Source organism: Melospiza georgiana, chromosome 5 (assembly GCF_028018845.1).
Source record: "Melospiza georgiana isolate bMelGeo1 chromosome 5, bMelGeo1.pri, whole genome shotgun sequence".
Classification (NCBI taxonomy): domain Eukaryota; kingdom Metazoa; phylum Chordata; class Aves; order Passeriformes; family Passerellidae; genus Melospiza; species Melospiza georgiana.
In genome coordinates, this window is record NC_080434.1 from 27,802,162 (window position 1) to 27,818,408 (window position 16,247).

The window sequence follows — 16,247 nt, forward strand, 5'->3', positions numbered from 1 at the left end:
TAAGGCTCTGTGTTTCATGAGGGGGCACTGATTACCTAGAGGATAGATGCTGTCTCTTCAGTATTAGCTAATGTCTGCTGAGTCTGTGGCTTTGTTGGTTAATGCATTGTTGTCATCCAGATTGTCAGTGATGGATTTTTTTGTTGCCTTTCCCATTATCAGACTTGGAATTCCTTCACTGGTGCACAGAAATTTGCCAATAATTGTGTACCAAAATCAGAAATGCCTGTTGGTAACCTCTCAGTTTTGTCTTGCAGTCATGCCTTTACTATAAGGAGTCCATGTTTCTTCCCTACCAGAAAAATCAAGGATCTTGAATAACTAATTCTGCTTAATTGCAGATTACTTCATAGATTTACTGATATTTCTTACAAAGTAAATGGTTTGTAGGTACTCACTGTATAATGTCCTTTAAAAAAGAATACTTTGAAATACCCTGGGTTTCTTTTTGCAAGCACTTTCTGTTAATGCACTCTGCCAGATATAAGACCCAAGTGATTTTTGTGTGAAAAAACCATTCCATGGTATATAGGCTCCAGCTGTCAAGGCAAAGGTACAGACCTACCCAGATCAGTAGTAAATTCACTCTGGGACTATTCTTGCTCATTATTGAGAGGGGAAATGCAGACCGTATCATGGACATGTCTGTGTCATAAATAGAGCAGAACAAGGCTGAAATGATGTTTCTGTTCATCCTGCTCTATTGCAAGGTGTGGAGATGGACAGAACACCAAGCTCTGTTTGTGCTTTGCAGATAACTGGTGTTTGATGGCTCTTTCCACATGAAAGCTGTGCTTGAATCTGACATTTCAGAGACTGAGATGTCTAAAGGAGTGGTTGAGCTGATAATTCATTAAGCAGCACACTTTTGTTTAAGTCAATATTGAATTGATATCCCAAAATAGTGCCAAGAGGCACAGTGTTTCTGGCTGATTTTAGATGAGCTGTGGAACAAATGTCCTGAGCTGATGACTAAAATCTCCTGCTACTTTAGATAAGCAAGGTTGTCTTATGCTGAGACCTAACACTCTATTAGGTAATTGTTTTTGGCATATGTCAATTAGACCACATGCTTTATTCAATAACTTATTCTTGATTTATTTACTGAACTGCTAAAACAGGAATTTGCATTATTAAATAAGTGATGCTTCAATAAAATTACATGTATGCATAATATATACTCACTCATTTAGGATATTTGCATCCTTTTGCTTTTGTATCTATGCCACAAAGAGCTGTTGTTTTTATCTGGGCTCAAATATGAATGAGCTAAAAGGACTGGCTGCTCTCTGGGGAGATGAAGTGTTTCTGTGTTTGGGTCTAACTCAGTGTAGACTGGAAAGCACCGTGTCCAGAAGGAGGGAGGAGTATGGTCAGTTCCTGATGGAGAAAGGAAACTGTTTTTCTTGGAAGCTTTTGGAAAGACATTATCTATCTAGTTACAAAATAATTGTCTGTAAAATTAGAAGGTATGCAATGTCTTCCGTGTTTGGGGCAGATCACTCTACTTGTAGGCCACTGTATGAAACAGAATTTTAAACGAGTGTCTCAAGTTATCACTGTCACATTCACATTTTCTGAAAAATCCCTTTGCCTAGGATTTTTCTCCTGAGAAGCTGAGAAGTCTCAGAGAAAAGGAAAACAATTATTATCTCATTTGCTTCTCTTGTGTTGTGCTCCTGTGGAATATGTTTGGAGATTGTTTACCCACAGGTGATTGTTCCATTGGATTCTGGTGTGAGTTGTTTTTGAGTCTTTGGCCAATTGGGGCCAAGCTGTGTTGGACTCTGGAAAGAGTCACGAATTTTCATTATTATCTTTTAGCATTGAGTATCATTTATGTATTCTTTAGTATAGTTTAGTATAGCATTCTTTAATATAATATAGTATCATAAAATAATAAATTAGCCTTCTGAGAGCATGGAGTCAGATTCATCATTCCTTTCCACCACGAGGGTCCCAGCAAATACACTATTATGGCTTAGCCACAATTCGCTGTCCTGGGATAATGGATGGTTGTCTCCTGATGGAAGTTCTTTTGGCTGACCTCTGTGAAGAAATACCACATGAATTGAGCTGGTTTGTACTGGGTTAATTCCCCACCTTGTGTTGTGCACACAAGAGCATGCTTAGACTGATAAAAGAGCATCTCGATCTTTACCTGCCGAAGGCTCAGGCATTCCATATTCATGAGGAACAGAGAGCTTAATGAATGGATGCTGAGAGCTGGAGAGCTTAATGAGTAAATGCTGAGAGCTGAAGTGAGCATGTGCTTTGAATGTTATTCCTGTTAGTCTGTGAGAACAACCTTGCTCTGGCATCCTGACATGCTGACTTTGCAGCCCAGAGTTCACATCCCAGTGTGTCTATAGGTAGGTCCTGCCAGTCCCTGGGTGAATTTACACTTGAGGACTTCCATTCAGGTATTGATCCTTCCTTTCTTAAAATCATCAGAAGTTTTAATTTCCTGCTAGATCAAATGCCATACAAATATGTGCTGTGGACCTGACCTTTCAGAAAAATCCATTTCAGGTTGAGTGTTTGCACTTCAGTGCAACTCATGATGAGAGGCTGAAGGGCAAAGAAAGAATTTGGTAGTGCAGGGCAGTCATTTCCCCAGCAGCAAAAGCTCCAGGATCTTGTTTTTTTCCCCAAAACAGAGTCCTAAAAGTCAAATTCTTTTCAAGCATTTTTTACATGTTTGACTATGACTACACCAGCAAATGCATGGGACATTTTCCCCTCTTTCCTTAGAAGCTTAGATATGTTTGCAGAGACTTCCCCTAAAATCAGCTTGGAGATCAGCCAGATTTCAAATAACATAATGCTCATTTCGGTGTCCAACCTGAGAAACTTCAAAGAAGGTTCTTACTCTCAAAAGACAGTAATTTATCTTCAAGATGTGTCATGTGAGGCAGGGAAAATAAGTTGCTGTAGTAATTTGAAATTATGCTTTTCTCTTAGAATAAATAGTTACAACAGGCAACAGTGAAGTCGTCCACAAGTTCTTGCACAACCAGTGATGTTTGACATTATGTGACCCTCAAACTCCTCCCTTCATAGGTCACTGAAAAACTCATGTTCTTCTTTCTCTGCTGTTTATTCTAGGAGGTCTCAAACAAGTTCTGTTGTCTGATAAGAACAAAGCTGTTGTTCAGAAAATAAATCTCTCTTGTCTCTGTCCCTAGGAAACAAGCACTGACAATTTGATATCTTTTGTGTGTACAAGTTTTAACTAAAAAAGTCATAGTAGATTTTTAATGGTTTGTGGCATTAGGCAAAATTCTGCTTTATTTTTACTTTTTTAACTCAAAATTTCAGAGGAAAGCTCTTTATGGTTGAAGATTTGGAAATAGGGCACTGTAACAGCACTGTACATTTATATAGACAAATGTGGCATGCAATGTTTTTTTTTTCTTTAACTGAATCAATATTTTATAAGTCTCAAGTCCTAGTAGTAATGAAGGATATAGAGGAGTGGATATCTAATGGCCAGTCTCTTGGCTTTTGTTTATTTATGCTTTTACCATCTTTCTATCATAAAAAAAAAAGCCCACATGAAATTCTATTACAAGAGGCAGTGTGCGCTCAGGGGCTGGTGAAGTGCAGAGCTGTGATGGGGTCCACACAGATGGATGGACTTCTATTAAAACCTGTAAACAAACAGTTCTGTGTGGTGTGCCCTGAGCAAGAAGAGAGATGAGACTTTTTTCAAGTGAGAGTGGCACTGGGAAAGGGCAAAATACAGAAGTGAGCTGTGTTGGCACCAACATCTTAGAGACAGGGAAGGGTGGGATGAACAGACTCTGTAAAATAGGTGCCATTTGGGGTCTGTGGCTGAGGATCAGGTGGAGGATTGTGAAATCTGTTTGAAGCATAGCAGAAGTTCAAATTAGGAATAAAGGAAGGGAAGCAAAAACGGGAGGGAAGAATGAGACATGCCTGAAAAGATTAAAGGGCTCTGAAAACATTGGAGCTCTTACATTGTGCGAGGGATGATTTGAATTCATGTCTCTCTTCCTTATTAATGATCTCTTTCTCATACAGTTATAACTGTTGATGAGCAAGCATCATAGTTCTTTGCCCAGGCATTTAAGCAATAATTACAGCTATGCAAACGCAAAATGCTTAAATATGGCACTGCTTTTATGCTTTTATTGTGCAAAACACTGAACTTACTCTTACAGACTGATGGTGCTGCTCCTGTAGCCCTGCAGCACAGGAGAGACCTACCTATACAGAGTGTTCATTGTGTCACACACGAGGAATTCATTTCCTGAGCCTGATTTCAGATATCTGACAGCAGCTGGTTCAGTGCTTCATGAAAACAGCTCATTCTGTTGAAACAGCCCTGCTGTCTTCCAGGCATTCTGCAAGTGGGGGAATTGTGCTAGAGCACAATGCCCACCAGGGAATGTACTTGTGTTAGCAATCTTTTGCCACATAGCACTTAAATTAGGCTTCAGCTTTTATGTTGAAAAGCTAATATGCCCCTTTCAAAAAAAAAATACACCCATAGTTTAGAGCACTGCTGTTGCAGATTATTAATGCTAAAGATTGGCTGGATATGAGCAAGAGAATGTTACATTTGTACTGAAGTATTTAAAAAGCAGTATCCTCATTACTGACTTGTTCACAGTTACTTGATTCCCCTTCTAGGAAAATGTGTTAATTCTTTGTGAAGACAGAAATTTAATAGGACACCTGATTTGGTTTGCTAGTGAAAAAAAGGTGATTTTGATAGGTCTGTATTTCAAAGCTGAGATTCCTCACTGGTGGTGGCATCAGTCAGTTAAAGCGCAAGTGTTTTTTCAGACACGTCTTTGTCCTTTACATGACTAAGCAACCTTGAGCCAAACAATGACAGCAGGTAGAACAGGGCAGTCCTGGGAAATTGTAATTGGAATTGTAGTTTGTAGATCTCCCTCAACACAATCTGTTACCTCTCGTTAAGGCTTTAGAGGTAATGCAGCTGTGTAGTGTTCTTCTGAAGACATGAGTTTTCGCATGGTCATTAAGAACCATTGGTTGTCCAGACTTTCTTTTTTGTAGTTAAAAAAAAAAACAAACAGCAGTGACTTGAACTTAGGCTGTGTACTCCTTTCGTCATTCTCAGATGAACAGAGGGAAGGCTATAAATTCTTGGTCAAGTTTTACACAGTCAGGAAGAACAGGACCAATTACCAGGCATATGCAGAATAAAGAAGCTTTTTGGAATTCTAAATAAACAAACAAAAACACAGAAAAAATCCCAGAGAGAGTAAGTTTCAAGTAGCCTTTTCTCTTTTGGTTTTAAAGTTGGTCTTTTGAGATGCAGCAGTTGCTCAGCCTTCAACACAGATTGTCACTTGCTATGAAGAAAAGTTCTCAATGAATCCTGAACCCAAGAAGACATTAAAATCTCATTAAAATACAATTGCATTCTGCACCTTAGCTCCTTGGTTTGTCTTTGCTCAGCCTATGCTTCAACCAAGCTGTTTGCAGTTAGGGTTTTACACTGTCCCCCCCTATGAACATGAAACATTTTAGTGTTTAAACTCATCTGCCAGTTCCATGGCAGTTTGAAGGATAAATTGTCAGCTCAATGCAGGAGCCCAAATCATCCTTGAAAGAAGCCATGTGTGATTTTCATCACACTCAAGGTGCACAGGGTTCATCAACAGGAGGAGTGGCCAGCAAAATAGTTCTTGCATTTCATTAAAGTTTAACTACTATGATGGAGTTCCTTGTGTCACTTGAGGATGGATGGATTCCATAGTTTCCAGCTTTGGTATATGGAAGACAAATGTGCAGATTTGAACTGTAGCACATCAGTATGCCAAGTCAGACCTGTGCTTAAAGCAGCAGTGCTTTTACTATCAAGGTTGAGTAACCAAAAATTTCTGGGTTTTTTTCTTGAACAAGGAGTTTCATTAGAAAAAAAAAGGAGAATAAGGTTGTTCATCTTTTCTCTGATACTGCCTCCACAATTTGCTGAGATGATTTCTGCTCTGGATTAAAATGTCTGAACACAAATGCTTTAAAATGAAAGTTAATGAAGGAAATCCAGGTGGGTTTTTCTAGAGACATAGATTAAGTATGTCAGTTAGTGTACAGTTCATTTGCAGCAAAGGGCAAAATTTAGGAACACAAAGTGTAGTGAATTTGATCATGATTATTGGTGTTTTGCTTGTGAAGAAATACTAATTGGAGTCCTGATCAGAAATGATAAATCACACAGTTTAACTATTCACCTGAACAGAGAAGAGTATGCTGGGAGGTGGTGGAGAAATGAGAGTTTCTGTTTGAATACCATATGGAAGTGCATTTAGTGTATTCATCTGAAACATCAGAATTTTACTATTTACCATTTAATCAAATTTTACTATATACCATTTTCCTGATGAGACAAATATAAAGCATCCAAGGAGGAGGATGTTTCTAGAGGAAACTCAGTGAGTTGTCTTGTAAGGCCAGTCTTCCTTTCATATTCATTCAGTTCCCAAGCTGAAGAGAGTATGGGTTTCAGAAACTGTGGCTAAGAGAAATGCACAAGGGAGTAGGAAACTGTTTAACTTTGAAATTGGTCCCCAGTTTTATTTTAATTTTTTGTTTAGAATGAGAATGTTCTTGTGAGGTTGTCCGTGACATTCTCAGCTCAGAAAAAATTGGATTAATCCTAGTTTTTTGATGTTCCTTCTGGGAGAAAATTCTCTCTTAAACAGTTGGTATGAATTTAATCCTTTCACATTCCATTCTCAAGAAATGCTGGAACCACTGTTCACAGGAAATCCAAGATCCTTTTTAAAGGACAAAGGCAATACTTGGTGCAGAGTTCAGCTGGGGTACATCCAGGTAAAGGAAAGGTGTTGGCTCAGACAGGGAGAGTCTACGAAGTAGTAAAAACACCTTTCATGACTGGGTGCCAGAATGTCTGTGCCTTCTCCTTTAATGGATGGGCTGTAAGGAGCTGCTGAGCCTGGTACTTCAGGGAGCAGTCCCCCCTTAAATGCAGTGCCTGCTCCCAGTGCCTCTCCAAGCGGGAGCTGTGGTGCTGCATCACCAGCACAGCCTGGTCCCTCTCTTTTCCCCTGCAGAGTGGATCCCTGCAGGAATTGGCCTCTCTGTATTTTAATTGTAGGTTTGGAGTGTGGAGTTTGGTTTTTTATTTCTGGATGCTGGCAAGAGTTGTTAAAATCTCTAGCTGGTGCTGGGGGCACCAGCAGCATCAGTCTGTGGGTCAGTGAGCCCCTGAGCAGCAGGACAGAGCACTGGGCACTGTATGGGTGTTATGGATCGATCCCTTTAATGAATAAGAGCTCCTTTCTGCTGCTGCCAAGGAAATAAAGCGGATTAGGGTCTGGTTAGGGCCACAGGAGTAACATTGTGTGATGGTACATTGTCATTCTGAGACTCCAGACAGTGTAGATCCAATTACTTTTGGCAGTTTCCAGAGGCTGGAATGTACAGGATATACACATCGGTGGTGCAAACAGCAGCTTTTCATCTCAAACATGCCAGAGTCAGCTTCTTTGGTCAGGTGGGTTCTGCTCCTTCCAGCTCCTGTGGCACCTGCAAATTAACAAAGGGGAAAAGATGAGGAAAAAGTGGAGTTCATATTCCAGCCCCTTGAGTTGGCTGTGCTGTTCACAACCAGGCCACATCACACAGGCTCAGGCATTTCTTGGACTGCGAATGCAGGCAGGGAAAATTGAGAGGGCATAACCTGAAACTAGAAAACAATATAGGTAAAATAGGTTATGGTTTGCACATGGAAAAGAGTATGGATTTACATCTGCAATATGACTTCATGCTGAGCACCATTTTCAAGTTGATGTTCTTAATGCTGATATCTGTGATATGAATAGATGTCTGATTATTGGAGATGATGATCTCCTCATGCTTCATTGTGGTCATAGCAAAAGTATTAAATGGAAAAAAGAATGGAAGTGGATGTTCCAAACAATGTCTTTAACAAATGTCCTGCAGAACTACTGAAGATTCAGAAAGGTCCTAATTCTGTTTTTGTTTTTCTGATATTTCTTATCTGAGATGACTTCTTTTCCAAATCATGGTCATTTCTTCTTGTCTTATCTTGTAAATTTTGCATTTAAAATATACTCTCACTAAAAATTAATATTTGCAGTAAAACACAAATCCAAGTGCTATTGTGTCCCAAAAAATCTTTTAATGAGGCTTTAGTTAATGAATAATATCTACACTAACACACAAGTAGGAGAACCCTGCAAGATCCAATATTGTGTGTGAAAGAAAGGGATGTGAATTACAAAGTAGCTCCAAAATTGCTATAAAATGAAGAAGCTCTTTCTGTTAGGAAAGCTTCACTTTCTCATTTCAAGGTAATGTAGCCAAATATTATGCTTTCCTTCTCTGCAGAATCAGGCTGATTGTGTGTTGGCTCAGTGGGTGTTTACCTGAGCTAAAGTACTGCTCTGGAATTCACACTGTAAATAAACTAGCTAGACTTCTGGGATTAATCCACTCTATCTGGAGAACACCCTCCAATTTGTCATAACATGGTAACTTGGTAAATACTGCATCATCTGTTAAGCAAGTATTACATAATCTGTTGAGTTTAAATATGCAGGCTATTAAAAGAATATGGATCAATCTGGCAGCACCTGAGAGTACCATCTCGTGTCATGTTTTTTGTTGTCTCTGTAGTGAAAAAGCCACATCACCACTTTCTTTTTTCATTGCTGGATCTGATATATATTATGTTTATGCATGTTTTTTGGGTTTTTTTTTGTGTGGCAGCTTGCAAGATCCTAGTCCACTGAAATGAAAAGGAGCTGCAGTGCAATATGATAAATAATTTCTTCTGGTTTTATAAGCCACCAAAAGGATTCAATTGTGGTGCATTATTTTTCTCTGTGCTGTATTTATTACTATTATATTTAATAGCTGTAAGAATATAGTGAGGTTTTATGCTTCTGTCCTTAATTTTTGGTCTTTTTAGGGTGAGAATTATACATTATGTGTAAAATACTGTTGAAGTAAACTGAAGGATAGTATCATGTCTCCTTTTTGTCCTTGAATGAGAAATCTGTCATTTTTCTGGTTTAAATGGATATGTAAAAGGTAAAAATGGGGAGCAAGTTCCCAGGGCCTGTGGCTGTGTGTTTTCTGCAGGGCAGGGTTGATGTGGAATATTAAGGTCTGGGATTCTGATGCTTCCCGGTCCCCTTACCCTTGTTCTCTGTGGTAAAAAGGATGGAACATAGCACGGAAGTAAGACCCTTGTTTTGTCCTAACCTTGTATTGGTATTTCTTGGTACTTCTCTTGTATTGACACTTAAAATAAGTTCATCCTTACTATATCTTAGAAAAAAAAAAACAAAACAACCAGTGTTCTTTAGACTTTTAAACTGTGGTATGGTCTAAAATGTACTGTAGTTCAGGTTGTTGCATTATTTGTTTTGATGCCTTTTTGAGGAACATAGGGCATATGAATGGCTGAGTTTTGGCTGTAGAAAACTAGAATCTCTGTTTACCTCCAAGTTAAAATTTAAGTTTTGAATAATTTTGCAATCCTTAAGAATAAATTTTCAGTAGAATCTGCCAATGTCTGGCTTTTGTGTTCATCAAGTTTCAGTTAAGTCTCTTTTACAGTTGTGTGTCCTAGTTCTGTAAAGCCTGGTCTACAGGAGTAATTAATACAGAATACTTGGGGCAGGATTTTCTAGTCCTTAAGAAATTTCTCTTTAAAATCCTAGCTGTGTGAATGCCCAGCACTAAGCATGGCACTCTTCCAGGAGCAGTATTCCTGTTGTAATGAGCAGAGATATTTACTTTAGATATCACTAGGATAAAAAATGGGAAAGTAAGAAGCTGGAAAGATGTGAATACAGGACTGACAGGATTTCTAGGTGTATTGCATTTGTGTGTGAAGTACTGGTGTATGCCCTTGGCTCAGTGAAAGGGCATTAAAATGCCACTCTTTTTCTAGAAGGGTTTGGCATTCTGCAGTGCTGGAAAGGTGGTTTGAATCCTCAGTGCCCTTGCACTAAGGTGCCTTTTAGAATGGAGATGAAACAGTACTACAGGTCTGAAAACATGGAGCTGTGGCAAGCCAAGCTCTGGTTTTGACCTTCTTGGTGTGGGCCCATTCTTTACAGAAAGGATAAAAAGGCAGCGTGTTCCCTTTTAATCTAATCCTCATCAGAGCCGCCCAAGGCAGCGGGCTGTGCCGTGTCGTCTGCCTTCTCCTTTGGTAGTCACAGCAGCACTTGGGTGTATCAAGTGTTACTGCCCTGAATGTGGCACAGTGTGTTCCTGAAAATAAGAATGGAGTCATCCCCACTTGTTCAAAGCACCCTTATCAGTCTCTGCATTTATTCTCTCCATCGTGGTACAGTAACTGCTGCAAAATTTGCAGTGCCTGTATCAAGTTACAGATTAGTGCAGGCCCCCGTGGTTCTTGGAACAGCATGGGGCTGTTTTTGTTTACTGATGACATTTATCCTCTCATTTCCTTTTGGAAGCACGACAGCTCCTCAGTGTCTCATGGGCAATGTACTTACAGGACCTTCTTTTCATGCCATGTCTGTCAGCGAGCACTGCACAGTGTCCATGTCTGCTTGCTGTGGGGCTTCCAGCAGCCAGAGTGGCAGGAGCTTGGCTGGGCAGGGAAGCCAAAGGGTTCCTAAGGCAATTTTCTTGTGTTGCAGGAGCAGACCGGGAGCGGATGACAGCCAATCATGAGACCTACCTCCTCATGGCGAGCACGCAGAATGACATGGAGGATTGGGTGAAATCCATCCGCAGGGTTATATGGGCACCCTTTGGAGGAGGTGAGTCATGGAAAGAACATGCACTGCTCACAGATGCACAAAGGCTCACAGGGGCTCTTCTGCTGTCTCTGAGTCACAGCCAGGGTTTGGAAGTAAAGAGGAGGATGGTCTAGATCTTTCCAGAAAAGTGGAGTAAACATGTTTCCATGCAGAGGGCTCAATTAAAAGACTTTGAACGGTCTGGAACTGCTTCCCTTGGTGAGGGTAGCACATGATAGTGTGAGGGGAAGTTTTAAAAAAGATTGGTCTTGTATGAAATCAGCTTTCCTGCAGGGTAATTCCTTTGGTTACCAGCTGAAAAACCATCCATGGTGTTTCTTAAATGCCTGTTGGAAAAGCTGTCAGCAGTTCTCCTGCCAGTGACAGCTAAGAGCAGTAATAGTGTTATATAAAGCTGTGCCTCAGAATATTAGCACTAACAGTGTGGGAATTTGATTGGCATCTCCAAGGATTTCAGTAGTACTGGACCAAAATTTATCATTGGGAGTCTAGTTGCCTTTTTTAAAAGCTCTCTTACATTGAATGGGTTGCAAATTATTGTACTAATTTTCATCATTACTATTCTGGTGATAATATCTGTATTATAATATGAGTGTGATTGATACTCTTGCACAACATGTCTGTATGTTAGTCTGTCGCTTGGACCTCTCAAATCTCTGAGTCTAGAAATATTTTCTTACACCTGTATTGCAGCAAATGAATATTGTTGTCTGCAGATTGCTGGAAAAAAGTCAGGAGGGCAGGATTGTCTGTGCTGTTTCACGATCAAGAAGTGCAGTTATCACTGAAAATTTTTTTGCTGATTTCTGTCTCTGAACTGCTGGGTAGAACACAGGAGGGAGGAGGATGGACTAATGGAAACTTTAAAGAAAACTTTTCTTGTAAGTCACTCATCTTCCTTTGTGCTTTATTCAGGTCACACAGTGTTTAGGAGAGGACTTTGGCCTCACTGGTGGGCTGCACTGAGGGACTTGGCCAGCTAGGGCCTGCCTGGCATCTCTGAAACATGACTGCCTTCTCCATGGCTTCTCCTGGGAAAATGTGCCTTGAAAAGATGGTGCAAATCCGTCATGTCACTGGCATCTGGCCCTTTGTGTTAAATAAGATGGCACAATCCTGAATCTGGGAATGTAGGTCTTAAAATGCTTAAAAAAAAGTGGAAAACATACCAAAAAACCCCAAAAATCACCACGTGAAAGGTTTATCTTAAAAGGTTACGGGTATAGGGACTTGGTTTGGGAAAGAGAAGATATAAGTAGCACAGTCTTCTGTAGTCAGGCTAGGTAAGAAACCTGGTTTTTTACATAGCACAAAGATTACCCATCCCCAGCTTTCTCTGCAGAAAGCAGGCCTTGTGATGAGCTCCTCAGCATTCTCCTGCTCCAGTCCAGTAGCAGCATAAGCTGCTGTGGCAGGAATACATTTGGAGGCTTAGCAGAAGTGGATTTTTCAGAGTATCTTTGTGAATTTTTGTGCTTCCTGCACCACAGTATCTTTCTGTGGCAGATAATAGGGAAAGGCAGCCTTGCTGTTCTCCTGCAAGTGGAGGTGTCTCCACATGTCACAGGCAGGGAGCTGCCATTAGGTGAAACTAAATTCTAGCCCAAGTCAGTGAAGAGGGCTACAAATAGAAACCAAATCTCTCAAGTCCTGACCCTATGCTTTCTTCACCAGCTCCTCATTTGCTTTTATAGGGCAAGAGCTATTTGTGATTTGCAGCTGGGAATCCTTCCAGCCACCAAGAAAATTCTCAGGACGCCATCACTGTAGCAGCAATGTTTAATGCCAGTTACTGAGGGAGGCACCTCGCTGAGGGTTTTACTTGCTGATTTGCATGAAACTACAGGGGTGCAATCCTTGCATTACCTTTCCAATTCATTTGCAGTTAAAACACTTACAAGTATGTTTTTATTTTTCTTTTTGCGTTTCTTGAGCAAGTATACTGATTCAGGGTTGTTTGTATTGGGAAGCAAACAGTTAACTCCCTGGAAAATGCAAAAATAGCTGGAACATAGTTTAGAGTGTGGTGTTCATGGAGAAGGCTTGACTGTGATAACAAGGCAGAGGCAGTATCCTGGGATGTGTCATCATTAAGAACCAAGTTTCCAACATGTCCTCCATTTTATTCACTACTTGATAGAGCTATCTTAACAAGTATAAATAAATCCTGTTAACTCTTCTGTAATTATGAATGACCAGACACAGTCATATTTTTCTTATCCTTGCTATGGGGATGTTGCTACAGCTGCAGCAACAGTCTGACTCTTCTTAAGACAGGCACTTCTGCCTTAAGATGTCTTAAGAGCCTGCCTTTCTGATCTGTAGCTGCTGAAGTTAAAAATGGTTTTACATATTAAAAAAGATACAGGAAAGTTGCCATCACATGATGACGACTAGCCACTAACAAGTAATTACTTGCAACACAACATTATTTCAGACAGCTAATTAATCAAAACACTTGTTTTGTATCAGCTTCCTGAATTTCAGTGCTTGATGGTAAACCACAATAGCCTGGTGTCACACAAGTCAAGTGCCACTTTGAGTAACATGTGAATTTTCTGGTTCTTTTAAGCATTGTAAGTAAGCTCTGTGTGTGTGTGTGCAGCGGATGTGTACAAGCCTTGCTGAGCCGCTAATATTTAAAGTTTGTCTGGCAGCAGGAGAAGACTCCTGGTACCAGAGCGAGGAGCTCTGTAAATAATTAACCTTATCATTAAATTGTTATTTGTTAACCTGTGCTGGAGGGAGAAGGTGGGAGGGGGGCAGGTGGGAATCTGCTAAGCTCATCAGAAACAGGTTGTTTTTTGCACCAGAAGAATAAGGTGACTGTGGAAAGAAAAATCGGAAAGGGAAAAGAAATGCAAATGAGGCAGGGCATGTAATGCCTGTTTGCACATGAAATTCCCCTCCTGATTAGATTAAAAAGGCAATTTTTTACAGAGCCTGCAAGTAAGCGGGGAGGGAGGAGGCGAGAAGAAGGAGCAGGAGCATTTTAGCAGGGGTGGGTAGTAGTGTAAGGTCTGGCACCTCCTGCAGGAGCCGGGCGCAGCCCGCTCGCTCTCCCAGCCGCCGCACATGACAGGCACAGCCTGAAGTCAACTCAAAGTCACCCGAGGAGCCTCAAACCTGCGCTGCGGCTGCCGCGCCGCGTCCGCCCCGCACCTGCTGCACGCAGGCGGCGGCAGCACTGCCCTGCCAGCCCTGCTGCAAACCCTGCTGCCAGCCCTGCTGCAAACCCCGCTGCCAGCCCTGCTGCCTGCCCTGCCGCCAGAGCATCCCCGCTGCAGGCACGGATTCCTCAGCCGCTCCCGGGATCCTGCCGGCAAGGATGCGCCGCTGCCGCATCTGACGCGCCTCTCCCTGGAGAGCTCCTGGTAGTTGGAAGGCAATAAAACAAGCGAGGAGCCCGTGAGAGCATCACACCAGGAGCTGGCCGTGTGAAAGGACTTTGGGGAGGAATCTGGTATGGACAAAGAGCTTTGACTGTTATTTTTGCTTCTCGGATGCGGAAATAAAGGGTGCCAGCGAGGAGTGTTGTATCCTGAAGGATTCTTCTGTGGCCTTTTTGGTATTGTTCTTCTCTTTCCCCTTGCACACCGCACAGTGCTGAGCTTCTGCTGTGGAATTAGAGTCTTTGCCACTCAGCCTCCTGTTCCAGCTGGGAGGAAGAGGTCTTTCTCCCGTCCATCTGTGCAAGCATTTCTGTTTGAATGGAAGATACATCTTTTTGCTGAAACTCTTTTGTTGTGACATTGCATAATAGGCAGTTGTCTCACTGCAGGAAATAAAAGAAACTAAAGGAAATAGATGGAAAGAAATTGTTCCCCAAAGCAGAACTGAAGCAGGGAAGAGAACATCGAGATCGTTTCAAGCCCTACCCAAGATCTAGAAGACCACAAATCTCCTAGCTCCAGAGGAAAATACACTATTACAAAAACTCCTCAGCAGTCAGTAGCGATGATTAATCGTGGTGTTTTGTCTGGATGCTGCTGGTGAAGGAGAGCTTTGGAGGGACGTGGGGGCTCTGGCCTGTATGATGCCTGAAGACAGGAATGCTGGAGTCCGCAGCCCAGGTGCCTTAGCAGCAGCTCCCTTCATTCCCAAAACTACTTACAGGAGAATTAAGCGCTGCTTTAGTTTCCGCAAAGGTAGGTGTGCTCTGCGCTGTGCTGTGCTCTGCTGCGCTGGGGAAGCCTGGCTTCTCAGAAGGCAAAGGGGTCTGCTCTGTGTGCAGGGGCAGATGAGAGCACCCAAACAAAAGGCATTAAACAATGCAGATGCCAACATTCCACGAATGATTTATTTACTCCTTTGTTCATTTGTTTGTAGCTGGCCAGCGGACACTGTCTCCTCTACATAATAGCCATGAATGCGGGAATGAGGTGGAATGAGACAAGATCATTGCAGTGCCTCTGAGCAGAATTGAGTGAGAACACTGAGGGGATTAGACGTGTGATGCTCTGAGTTGCCTGTTTGGCAGAACATCGGAAAGAGAGTTTATATTTGCATTTTGTCTATGTGGGAGGAGGGAGGGAGGAGAGGGAGCAAAGCAAGGTGATCAATGTTTATCTGTGCAGAAGCTTGAGTCCTTGATTTCAGAGGTTTCTGATGGAATGAAGTGTAGCTCTACAATGCACTGTCCTGGTGCAAGGGCTGCATTGCCACTTCATAGTGCTGCCCTGCAGCCTGCCCTTGCCTTTTCACCTGCTGCATCGAGAGGTTTATAGCCAGTTTTGTTTTGCATTGCACATACCTCTGTTGAAGCAGAGCATGAAAATACTCGAGGTAAAAGGGCAAAGAGGAGACTGGATGTCATAATATGTCAGCTGAAAGCACTGGAATGGAAACACATGTCTGAGACAGAGATACAACGAGGGATAGTAAGGTGTTAGGGCACTTGGGATGGGTGGGGAGAAACTGTTTCCATGACAAGGACAAAAACTTTGTGTGGGGGGGAAAAGAGAATGGATATTAGTACTGTTTTAAAAGCTCTGCTGGACTGAGAAATCAAAGTGAAAGGGCTAAATTGTCATGTTCTTCTGAAGTGTGAGAAATTATTTTACAAATTTTACAAATAACATGTACAGATTATACAAATTCTGTCACCTTCTGCTGCTCCTTCCTCGGCTGTTGCCCCGTGCTGCCGTTTGCCCTTCTGCAGGAGCAGGCAGCTCTTTGCTCCCAGCCCCAGCAGCAGTGCAGTGACATCATTGCTTTCGAGGGCTGGCGAGCAGGCAGGCAGGCAGGGGCGATGTCTTGGAAGGCAGGATCGCAGGCAGCGAGGGGCTCACTGCAGAACTGCTGCAGAGATCAGCTCTCACATGCAGCTGAGGGAGCACTGGGAGCTGCTTGCCCCCTGTACCCCCCTCCCCAGGGCCCTTGGGGGCTGGAGTTCAGTCCTGCTGGAGGCTGGCCAGGAGGATGTGCGTGTGTATTGCGTTTCAAGGTGTCGGT

General features: G+C 42.1%; 1 protein-coding gene across 3 annotated transcripts in view; it reads left to right on the forward strand.

Moving 5' to 3' along the window:
- The window catches only part of ARHGAP24 (Rho GTPase activating protein 24), a 183,139-nt gene that overhangs the window by 142,227 nt on the left and 24,665 nt on the right, over nt 1–16,247 (forward strand). For 2 of the 3 annotated variants that reach the window (XM_058024253.1, XM_058024255.1), the window contains one exon: nt 10,671–10,793. In XM_058024253.1, the coding sequence (XP_057880236.1) occupies nt 10,671–10,793 (123 nt within the window). Of the gene's footprint in view, nt 1–10,670; nt 10,794–14,017; nt 14,942–16,247 lie in introns of those variants that run through there. The other variant, XM_058024254.1, reaches the window with a different exon arrangement.